Below are 12575 nucleotides of genomic sequence, written 5' to 3' on the forward strand. Positions count from 1 at the left end.
GGATTCATGAAAGTATAGGGGGTGGATCTCGGGCCACACATGGTTAAATACTTGTCGTCATAGGTAGGAAAAGTAGGTCTTTTTTTTTGGGATAAATCCAGACAACAGGTTCCCCTGCCTAAAATAAAATACAACTATTAGAAGTGGAGCTCCAATCTTTGAACTGCTCAGTAGTTTGTATTATTGAGCACTGGTGTGGAGACACAGAAATCCAGCATAATTGTATGAAAAGGCAAACTCTTACTGTTGAACTACTTCAAGGGGTGGAGGATCATGCATTTATATCAGAAAAGGAACACAGTTAAAATCAAGACATGACCTTAGTACAGTAAGCGAAGACAAACACTTTGAAATATCAGCTATTGATTTAACAGGGCTTGATATCACCAAGAAATTAATCATTTTGTGTGTGTATAGATCTCCCAGTGGTAGTGTGGACACATTTTTCAATAAATTAACAGAAGTTCTAGATAAAGTCTCAAGTACAAAGGTCAACATAATTCTGCATGGGGACATTAACATCATAAATGAATCCAGCAGCACCTTCATAAACATCCTTCGAAGTTTTGGCATGTCCCTATTGGTCAATAGTGCAACAAGGGTTACTATAATGCCTGCATCAGTAATTGACCATGTGGCCACAAATATGGACAGGGAAAAGTGTGATGTAGATGTAAAAGATCTCAGACTATCAGACCATCTCTGTCAAATAACAACAGTAAAATCAGTCATTGAATCATTCCCTAAACTACAAGCCTGCAAACGACATCTATCAGAAATCAAAATAAAAGATGTTTCAGAAGAACTAGAAAAATAGAGCTGGGATGAAGTGAATAAGAAAACCAATGTGAATATGAAATTCTCTAAATTCTCCACACTGTTTAAATTGAACTTTGAAAAGGCATTTCAAAAAGTATGCATGTCTGTATCAACATCTCACAAAAACAGATGGATAACAGCAGGTATTAAGAAGTCATCCCAAACACTTAAACACCTCAGTTCCATGAAAAAGAATTGCAATGATCCAGAATTCTTAAATTTCTGTCATGGATACAAAAAGGTCTATAGGAAGGTGCTGATTGCTACAAAAAAGTCATTTAATGACAGAATAATATATAATGCAAAGAATAAAAGCCAAGCAGTCTGAGATGTTATAAAAAAGGAAACAGGGAGAGGCATTAGGAATAAGAGGGGTAGCAAATGACTGGTTTTTATCATACCTAACAGATAGGGTACAAAGAGTAGAGATAACATACTTCAAATAGATCTAAACATTTAGTAAAACACCTATCAGAATCAAAATACATTAATATAGGCGTTCTGCAAGGTAGAATATTAGGACCAATACTGTTTCTAATGTACATCAGAGACTTTCCCAGTAGTGTTACTCATAGTGAAAAAATTCTCTTCGCTGATGACAGCAATATTACAGTCGCTGAGAAAACAAGAGAACTCCTTTCCGAGAAAGTAAATGAAACTCTCAAGGAAGTTTATGATTGCTCAATAAGCAATAAAGTGACATTGAACATAAAGAAAACTAATGCCATGAATTTCAATTTGAAATTGTCTGCTTGCCAGAGGGCTCTCATCCAAGATGTGGAGGAGGCCCTGCCGGCGGCGATAGAGAGCACTGGGTGCGCCCAAATGCAAGTTGTTGCTCATGTTGGCACCAGTGACTCCTGCCGTCTGGGTTCAGAGGTCATCCTCAGTTCATACAGGCAGTTGGCGGAGTGGAATCTCGCGTGGTGGAATCTGAGCTAACTATTTGTAGTGTCATTCCCAGAACCGATTGCAGCCCTCTGGTTTGGAGCCGAGTGGAAGGCTTAAACCAGAGGCTCAGACGATTCTGCGGATATCTGGGGTGCAAATTTCTCGACCTCAGCTATCGCTGGAGAAATGTAGGGTCCCCCTGAATAGGTCAGGCATGCACTACATGTAGGAAGCGGCTACAAGGGTAGTGGAGTATGTGTGGAGTGCACATGTGGGTTTTTAGGTTAGAGAATTCCCTCCCTAGGCCTGACAAGACACCTCCTGAGATGCGACAGGGCAGCAGTAGGGAAAATGCAACAGGGAATGACAATATTAATGTGGTAATAGTAAACTGCAGGAGCATCTATAGGAAGGTCGCAGAACTGCTCTCATTAATAAACAGTCACAATGCCCACATAGTACTAGGGATGGAAAGTTGGCTGAAACCAGATGTTAACAGTAATGAAATTCTAAACTCAGATTGGAATGTATACCACAGAGACAGGCTGGACAGTGAAGGGGGAGGCATGTTTATAGTGATAAAAAGTGCAATAGTATTGAATGAAATTGACAGAGATCTGAAAGGTTAAAGCAGGCTCAAACATGGTAATTGGATGTCTCTATAGGCCCCTTGGCTCAGCAGCTGTTGTGGCAGAACACCTGAAGAAAATTTGGAAAATATTTCGAGTAGATTTCCCGACCATGTTATAGTTTTGGGTGTAGATTTTAAGTTACCAGATATAGACTGGGAGACTCAAATGTTTATGACGGGTTGCAGGAACAAAAAATCCAGTGAAATTTTTTTAAGTGCATTATCTGAAAACTACCTTGAGCAGTTAAACAGAGAACCGACTCGTGGCAATAACATATTAGACCTTCTGGTGACAAACAGACCCGAACTAATTGAAACTGTTAACACAGAACAGGGAATCAGCGATCATAAAGCGGTTACAACATCGGTGCTTTCAGCCATAAATAGAAATATTAAAAAAGGTAGGAAGATTTTTCTGTTTAGCAAAAGTGACAAAAAGCAGATTTCAGAGTACTTGATGGCTCAACACAAAAGTTTTATCTCAAGTACAGATTGTGTTGAGGATCAGTGGACAAAGTTCAAAACCGTCGTACAATATGCATTAGATGAGTATGTGCCAAGCAATATCATAAGAGATGGAAAAGAGACACTGTGGTACAACAACCAAGTTAGAAAACTGCTATGGAAGCAAAGGGAACTTCACAGCAAAAACATAAACATAGCCAAAGGCTTGCAGACAAACAAAATTTACACGAAGTGAAATGAAGTGTGAGCAGGGCTATGTGAGAGGCGTTCAACGAATTCGAAAGTAAAGTTCTGTGTACTGATTTGGCAGAAAATCCTAAGAAATTTTGGTCTTATGTCAAAGCAGTAGGTGGATCAAAACAAAATGTCCAGACACTCTGTGACCAAAATGGTACTGAAACAGAGGGTGACAGACTAAAGGCCGAAATACTAAATGTCTTTTTCCAAAGCTGTTTCACAGAGGAAGACTGCACTGTAGTTCCTTCTCTAGATTGTTGTACATATGACAAAATGGTAGAAATCGAAATAGATGACAGAGGAATAGAAAAACAACTAAAATCACTCAAAAGAGGAAAGGCCGCTGGACCTGATGGGATACCAGTTCAATTTTACACAGAGTATGTGAAGGAACTTGCCCCCCCCCCCCTTCTTGCAGCGGTGTACCATAGGTCTCTAGAAGAGCGTAGCATTCCAAAAGATTGGAAAAGGGCACAGGTCATCCCCGTTTTCAAGAAGGGGCACCAAACAGATGTGCAGAACTATAGACCTATATCTCTAATGTCGATCAGTTGTAGAATTTTGGAACACGTATCATGTTCGAGTATAATGACTTTTCTGGAGACTAGAAATCTACTCTGTAGGAATCAGGATGGGTTTAGACAAAGACGATCGTGTGAAACCCAGCTCGCACTATTAGTCCATGAGACTCAGAGGGCCATAGACATGGGTTCCCAGGTAGATGCCATGTTTCTTGACTACCGCAAGGCATTTGATACAGTTCCCCACAGTCGTTTAATGAACAAAGTAAGAGCATATGGACTATCAGACCAATTGTGTGATTGTATTGAAGAGTTCCTAGATAACAGAATGCAGCATGTCATCCTTAATGGAGAGGTCCTCCGAAGTAAGAGTGATTTCAGGTGTGCTGCAGGGGAGTGTCATAGGACTGTTGCTATTCATAGTATATATATGAATGACCTTGTGGATAACATCGGAAGTTCACTGAGACTTTTTGCAGATGATGCTGTAGTATATCAAGAGGTTGTAACAATGGAAAATTGTACTGAAATGCAGGAGGATCTGCAATGAATTGACACATGGTGCAGGGAATGGCTATTGAATCTCAATGTAGACAAGTTTAATGTGCTGCAAATACATAGAAAGAAAGATCCCTTATCATTTAGCTACAATATAGCAGGTCAGCAAATGGAAGCAGTTAATTCCATAAATTATCTGGGAGTAGACATTAGGAGTGATTTAAAATGGAATGATCATATAAAATTAATCATTGATAAAGCAAATGCCAGACTGAGATTCATTGGAAGAATCCAAAGGAAATGCAGTCCTAAAACAAAGGAAGTAGGTTACAGTACACTTGTTCACCCACTGCTTGATTACTGCTCATCAGTGTGGGATCCGCACCAGATAGGGTTGATAGAAGAGATAGAGAAGATCCAAAGGAAAGCAGCGTGCTTCATTACAGGATCATTTAGTAATTGCGAAAGCGTTATGGAGATGATAGATAAACTCCAGTAGAAGACTCTGCAAGAAAGATGCTCAGTAGCCCGGTACGGGCTTTTGTTGAAGTTTCGAGAACATACCTTCACCGAGGAGTCAAGCAGTATATTGCTCCCTCCTACGTATATCTCATGAAGAGACCATGAGGATAAAATTAGAGAGATTAGAGCCCACACAGAGGCATACCAACAGTCTTTCTTTCCACAAACAATACGAGACTGGAAAGAAGAGAGAACCAACAGGAGTACTCAAGGTATCCTCCGCTTGCGGAGTATGCATGTAGATGCAGAAGAGGAAACATGACAATGTTAAATTAAATGTAGATGGCACCTCTATAGACTGTGTAACAAATGCAAAATTTCTAGGAATGAATATTGATTCTCAGTTGAAGTGGTGTGAACACGCAAAGGTACTTGTAAACAGAATGTCACCAGCATGTTATGCCCTTAGAATCCTATCATCAGTGTGTGACATGAAGTGTCTTTTAGTAACATATTATTCATATGTACACTCAGTTCTTAGCTATGGCATTCTTTTTGGGGGAACAAACACACAAAATATGAACACAATTTTCAAACTCCAGAGAAGAGCCATAAGAGTAATAATCAATAATACTGCTCGAGCTCATTGTAAAGATCTGTTCAAAACACTGGGGATTTTAACTGCTCCATGTGAATACATTTACCAGTCAGTTGTACACATCAAAAATAATGTAGGTAATTACTGCACAAACAGCTCTGTCCATGATCATGCAACGAGAGATAAACTCAACTTACATTTACTAAGAAAAAAATAAACATAAAACTCAAAACAGCATTTTCTACCAAGGAATAAAACTGTACAATAAATTACCAAAAGAGATTAAAGAAATTGCAAAAATACACTTATTTAAAAGGCAGCTAAAAAGTACCTGTTATATAATAAATTTTATACATTGAAGGATTACTTGGACAAAACAGAGTAGGGGTTTGATAAAAAAGTTATACAAATAAATAAATAATAATAATAATAATAATAATGATTATAAAACATCCAACATTCCACATAACACCTTCACTTTATGGTTTTCTTCCTTCCTATTTTCCTTTCTAGAAATAGTTACCCCCATGCTATGCATAGCACAATACTAACACCTCTTCCTCTTTCTGAGCTCAACATGTCACTCATTATGGAGGGATGCTGATTCAGTTTTTCAGGATAGCAAATGGGAAGTTGTGGTACAGAAAATGGCCCAGAGATCACCAGTGTGTGTGTGTGTGTGTGTGTGTGTATGTGTGTGTGTGTGTGTGTGTGTATGTTTGCGTGTGTAGTTATTGAAGTGTTATGAAACAATGCGTGTATAGTGTGTGCAATGACTTAGTGAGATATGAGTGAAAGGTGTTGCATTACATTATTTAATAAGTTAATTGTAAAAAAAAGTATTGTATACCAGGAGTAAATCTACTGATTGTCTCTAACTAGAAGTCTGTAAATATATGTGTATACAAATTAGCTTATTTTAAATTGATCTAAACTTGTAAATATATCTATAAACACAGATGATGTGACTTACCGAATGAAAGTGCTGGTAGGTTGATAGACACACAAACAAACACAAACATTCACACGAAATTCAAGTTTTCGCAACAGACTGTTGCCTCATCAGGAAAGAGGGAAGGAGAGGGAAAGATGAAAGGATGTGGGTTTTAAGGGAGGCCCTTAAAACTGAAGTATGTTGCAAATTACTAACATTTTATTGTGGATATGTTTGGCATCCCACCTGATCATTATATAAGGGATGACTAATAAGTATGGTCATGACTGGATGGGAATAATTTAAAACTAAGAAAGATGAAAGGATGTGGGTTTTAAGGGAGGCCCTTAAAACCCACATCCTTTTGTCTTTCCCTCTCCTTCCCTCTTTCCTGATGAGGCGACAGTTTGTTGCGAAAGCTTGAATTTCGTGTGAATGTTTGTGTTTGTTTGTGTGTCTATCGACCTGCCAGCACTTTCGTTCGGTAAGTCACATCATCTGTGTTTTTAGATATATTTTTCCCACATGGAATGTTTCCCTCTATTATAAACTTGTAAATACTTTGACATATCCTATATCCTTGTAAAAAGAGATCTATGAATGAATAAAACAACAACAACTACTACTACTACTACTACTACTACTACTACTAATCTCATTTTTTCTGACTCCTATGGGAGCAATATGTAGGGGGTTGTAGTATATTCCTAGGTCCCTCTTTTGAAGCTGGTTCTTGGAGTGTCTGCCAGTTCATATTTTTAGCATCTCCATGCTGCTCTCCTGTCGGGCAAACAAATTTGTGGCAGTTCACGCTGCCCTTCTTTGTATACATTTAGTATTCTGATAGTCCTATTTGATATAGGTCCCACACACCTGAGCCATATTCCAGAGTCAGTCGCGCGAGGTTTGTTGTAAGCAATCTTCATTGTAGACTGATTTCATTTTCCCAGTATCTCACTGATAAACTGAAACCCTGCTTAACTAAGTCTTTGTGATCCTTCAATTTTACATCCCTATATATTGTTCACTCAGACATTTGTATGGCTTGATTGATGCCAACTGCGACTTATTGATATTGTAGTCACAAAATTTTATATTATTTTCATTTTGTTAAATGAACAGTTTTATGTTTAAAAATTGCCAATCATTGCACCACTTTGAAATGCTATCAAGATCTCACTGAACATCTGTGCAAATTTTACAGGCAGTACTTCATTACAGATGAGTGCATCATTGCAAAAGTTAGAGGTCATTAACACACAACATGACCAGCAAGGATACCAACACATTTCCCTGTGGCATGCCTCTTCCATCAAAGATAATATGCTGCATACTGCCTACCAAGGAATCATCAATACAATCACAAATTTTTCTCAATACCCCTTTGGCCTTGACTTTGTTCTTATTGTGGCAAAACTGGAATCGTGTGGAGGAAGTTGCTCATTATAACATGAGCACTATGCTGTAACTATTTACCAGCAGAAAGTATTGTTCCACTGATGAAGAAAGCAATTTTTGGTTATGAAGGTGATGATGTGAGCAATGTGTCGTATTGAGTACAGAGGTGAAAGTGACAACACTGAAAATGCTTGGCAATGAATAAAAAGGATTAACACTATTCAAAAACCAAAAGTTAATTTGAAGATCGTATGTTTTCATAAATATTGTCTTGTTGGAATAAGTATGCTCCAACAGTCCTTCAGCCATTGAATTGGCTTACCTACACATTTGTAGGGATAACTACAGTTTTAAGTACAAATAGATTGATCTTTTTCAGCTGTCAGAAACTTCCAAAGGAAACTAATCTATGAAGTGATTCATGTAAATTGATACATCCCCAATGACAATTTTTTTTCATAGGTTAAGAATTTCACAAGAGTGTAAGGATGACATTGTCACTTTGCTTTGATACTGAGTTCCCTGTCTGTTCAGGTCTGAAATAAAACCTTTCAGACTCAAAATTTGTCAGCAACTTCTGTCTTGTCATTAGATGATAAGCTGAGCTTCTCTGTACAATAATTTCACTACAGACAAAACTTGATGTACCTTTATAAAATCAGTCAGAGACATCAGTTGACACAATATCAGCAGAAAGAAGCAAAATTGAAAAGAGTAAGTTTAATATACCATTACTGGCTGATAAAATTATGTAATTTGTTGTGCATATGCTGGGAAAGGTTAAAAATAACAAATTTGGTTTGTTGTACAGAAGTAATTTGATTTTTGAAAAGTCAGTTAATGAGAAATTCAAATGACATGCCCTCCCACACACACATACCATGGAAGCTCTCAGAAAGCTGAAATTCCTTACAGTGTTACTTCTGTTCTACAGACCAGAATAAACATCCTCTAATTTCCATAATTTACGGCTGATCTTTATGGGTGTCACTTCCACGCCAGTGATGAAATTCAGCAGCTGTCAGGATGTTGGAGTCAGAAAAAAAGCCGGTTGTATAAAATTATACAGTGGAAAGTTCTGGATGGAATAATAACAATATGAGAGTTTAACAATGTAGGAAATATGGATTGCTGCTTACCATACAGATGACATGTTAGTTTGCAGACAGGCACAATTAAAAGAAACTTACACATATGTTTTTGGCCATAGCCTTCATCTGAAAGAAAAGAGAGAAACACACACCATTCATTCACACAAGCAAGCACACCTCACACGCACACACACACCCACGATTGCCAAGTCCAGCAGCCCGAACCAGAATCTTTAAATTGCCTGTCTGCAACTTAACATGTCATCCTTATGGTAAGCAGCAATCTATCTGTTCCTACATTGTTGATTTTCCAACCTGGAGTTTCCATTTTTTAAGAATGTTGAGAGAATAGATTGCTACTCACCACATAAAGGAGGCACTGAGTCACAGACATGTACTATCAAAAAGACAAACAAAGTATTAATCTTTCAGACAAGGTCTTTCTTCCAAATAGAAAACGCACACACATTCACTCAAGCATAACTCACACACATATGGCCACTCTCTTTGGGCACTGGAGCTTGACCGCCAGTAATTAATATTTTATCAGTCTTTTTAATTGTGCCTGTCTGCATCTCAGTGCCTTGTCTATGTGTTGAGTAGCTTTCTAGCCATCCATATTGTTGAAAATGGTCGTGTGTTAGTTTTAAATTATTCCCATCCAGTCATGACCATACTTATTAGTCATCCCTTATATAATGATCAGGTGGGATGCCAAACATATCCACAATAAAATGTTAGTAATTTGCAACATACTTCAGTAGAACATATAACTTAGAATAAGATTTTTCTAATTATTGAAATTTGTCTGTGGATCACATATTATCATTATCTTTTCTTAAGAACAGAGCAGCCAGAGGAAGTGAGTGATGAGGTTCAGTGGATGCCACTAGACACAGTTCTGTGTGCTGCTGTGGTTGCACTGGCAGTGACTGCCCTGATGCTGTTAGCTGTTTCCACCTGGCGCTACTGTCGTGTTTGCAGTGATGCGAGCTCCCAGAAGTAAGTCAGTCATAACTTATAACTATCACCTTTTTTCTGGTGACACTGCTTTTATTGTTTACATTCTGTGCAATACAGAAAAAGTATATTAAGAAAAAATTCCAGACTATTTTCCTGTTACAGTATATGTATTTGGAGATCATAATGCATGGAAAAGTGTACAGGAGGCCTTTTTATTAGCAATAGATGTAAAATGGCCGATGTATATAGGCTGAGGCAGCTAAAAAAGACCATCCCATATACATCCAGAATGAGTAAACATATTTGGATCTTATTTTTCCTAAGTTACAGCAGACAATGTTGCAAATTTTCTAGAGCATGCTAATAATCAAAAGTAGATATCCTCAGAGTAGTGAGGCAATTTAACAGTTGCATACCAATGGGAGGTCAGTAACTGACCCCAATGAAGTTTTTAGGCTAAAACTCCTGTCGTGTTCAGTAGTTTATTTAATAAATACATGACATTTATCGTAATTATAATTGCTACAATAGACAATAAGAACAGCTTTTGGTTTACACTCATTGTTGAGTTATAGCGATTGTTATAACTGAAGGTGTAGCAGGTCAACAATCACCACTCGCAGTCAACAGGTAAACAGTGTGGTGAGTGAAAGGTAATATCTTTGTGGCATTTGACAGAATGTACAAGAAGATGAAATTGACAGGTGACGAAATTAGAAATTTGCTTGAGAGTTCAGACAATGAATTTAGTGGTGAACTATCCGAAAGCTCAAGAAGTGAAACTGAAGATGGAGTCATGGAAATTCCAGATCAAGTAGTTTCTGACAGCAGCGAGTTGGATGAAAGTGAACAGGGTAAGTATTGATTTTTGTTACTTTTTGCAGATATTTTGGAGTATATTAGGAGGTGTGTCTTGGTAGAGTGCTTAGTTTGCTAGTGTTCAGTTCTGTTTTCATATTTTTATAGATATTCAACCAACAAAAAGACGACCCAGACCGAAAGCACAAATTGATCAACTTGAAAAAGACATGGTGGCCCCGTCAAGTATGATATGGAAGAGAAGCCCTTATGTAAATCAAAGGAGGAGATCTGTTGCTAACGTAATGAGAACCCCAAAAGGAACTAAGCCAGAGATAAAACCTGATACACCAGGTAAAGCTTTTCTCATGTACTTCGATGATATCATCCTGGATAACATTTTGATGTGTACCAATCAAAAGCTTGGAAATCTTAGGGAATCATCTGAAGATATTTTCATAAAAAATTCGAAAGCATTTGAAAGGGAAGAAATTGTGTCAGCAATTGGAGTTCTATTGAACTGTGGAGTCCATAGACAGAACAAGGACAGTTTATGTGATATATTTAGTATAGAAAACTTTCCAATGTACCGAGCTTCATTTTCAGAGCATAGACTGAGGTTCTTACTGAAGCACTTGTGTTTTGATGATGCTCTAACTCGAGCAGCTAGAAAACAGACCAACAAATTTGCTCCTATCAGGGATATATGGAACATGATAATTAGTAAATTTCCTGAGTTTTATAATCCTAGTGAGTCAGTCACTGTGGATGAAGAACTTGTGACACGCCATGGGCGATGCCCATTCAGGCTATATAGTCCAACAAAACGAGGAAAATATGGAATAGAGGTGAACCTGTTATGTGATTCAGATACGAAATACTGCTTCGCTGTGGATCCCTATGCTGGAAAGCACGCTAATGAGAAGAACCATAACAGTGGCCCTGAAATAGTTAGAAGAGTGATTGAAATGTCTAACTTGAAACAATCTGAAAGAAATGTTACCATGGACAGAAAGTTCACTACCGTTCCACTCGCATCTGATCTTTTGAAACAGAAAATATCTACAGTTGGTACTATTCAAAGTGACAAACGCGATGTTCCTACAGAACTCCGTCCTGTTTCTCTAAAAAAGCTACACCGGGAACAATCCGATTTGCCTTTAGTGACGATGCCACTTTAGTCAGTTACGTGCCTAAGAAAGGAAAGGTTGTTACAGTATTGTCAACCCAACATCATGATATGAATGTGATGGAAGAGAAGCCAGACATCATCCTATTCTACAGCTGTACAAAGTCAGGAGTGGATACATTCGATAAGTGTGTACGAATGTACAGCTGCCGTCGAGCAATGTGTCGATGGCCAATGGCGGTGTTTTTCAACTTGATTGACATTGCAGCATACAATTAATATGTTGTATTTCAAGATACACACAAGGAATGGACAAAGAATTACCTGACAAAGAGTTCTGGAAGAAAGAAGTACCTGAAAGATCTTGCTCGTGAACTTTGTGACCTCAATGTGAAAAGACACACTCAAAATGCTGTAGGCCTACACTCAAAATACACTACAGTGTTATCAACTTTTGGGTATGAGTGTAATCAAAATCAAGGTGCTGTGAGCAGAGGATACAACATTACGGAGCCGCAACAGAAAGTAACACATGCAGCTGTGCGTAATCTGCCAAAGAAAGGACGCTGTTACTTATGGGCCAGAAGCAACGATCATAAGTACATGAAGGCTTGTACTTCTTGCAGGAAGTATATCTGCCCTGCACACACCAAGGAAGAAGAAGTAGTTCGTATTGTAAAGTGTTCTGAATGTGAATCTGAGTAATCCTTGTAATTGTGAAATTAATACAAATAAATGCAAAAAAACATTTATTTTTTACTAAAAATGTCCCAGAAACCCTTTACCAGTAATAATAAACAACATTTTAATCTTCTAATCTGTCAAAATTATGGAAATACATAAGTAATGTGATTTATCCTAGATAGAGAATGTGTGATGGTTGTGGGGTCAGTCGCTGACCCTTCCCTTTGGCATTGGCCAGTGCAACATACAGCATTGGTATGCAACTGTTAAATCACTTAATAAAAGCAAGTCCCCCAGCCCTGACTGTGTGCCAATTAGGTTCTCTTCAGAGTATGCTGATGCAATAGCTCCTTACTGAACAATCATATACACCCACACACTCAGTGAAGGATCCATACACATAAACTGGAAAGCTGCATACATCACACCAATATTCAAGAAAGGCAGTAGGAGTAA

At 38.0% G+C, this 12575-nt stretch overlaps 1 protein-coding gene across 1 annotated transcript in view; it reads left to right on the top strand.

The window, feature by feature from the left end:
- The window catches only part of LOC124789816, a 141057-nt gene that overhangs the window by 94434 nt on the left and 34048 nt on the right, over positions 1 to 12575 (top strand). The window contains exon 4 of the mRNA XM_047257298.1: positions 9389 to 9547. Coding sequence (XP_047113254.1) covers positions 9389 to 9547 — 159 coding nt within the window. The remainder of the gene's footprint in view (positions 1 to 9388; positions 9548 to 12575) is intronic.

The sequence above is a fragment of the Schistocerca piceifrons genome, chromosome 3, assembly GCF_021461385.2.
Source record: "Schistocerca piceifrons isolate TAMUIC-IGC-003096 chromosome 3, iqSchPice1.1, whole genome shotgun sequence".
Taxonomy (NCBI): domain Eukaryota; kingdom Metazoa; phylum Arthropoda; class Insecta; order Orthoptera; family Acrididae; genus Schistocerca; species Schistocerca piceifrons.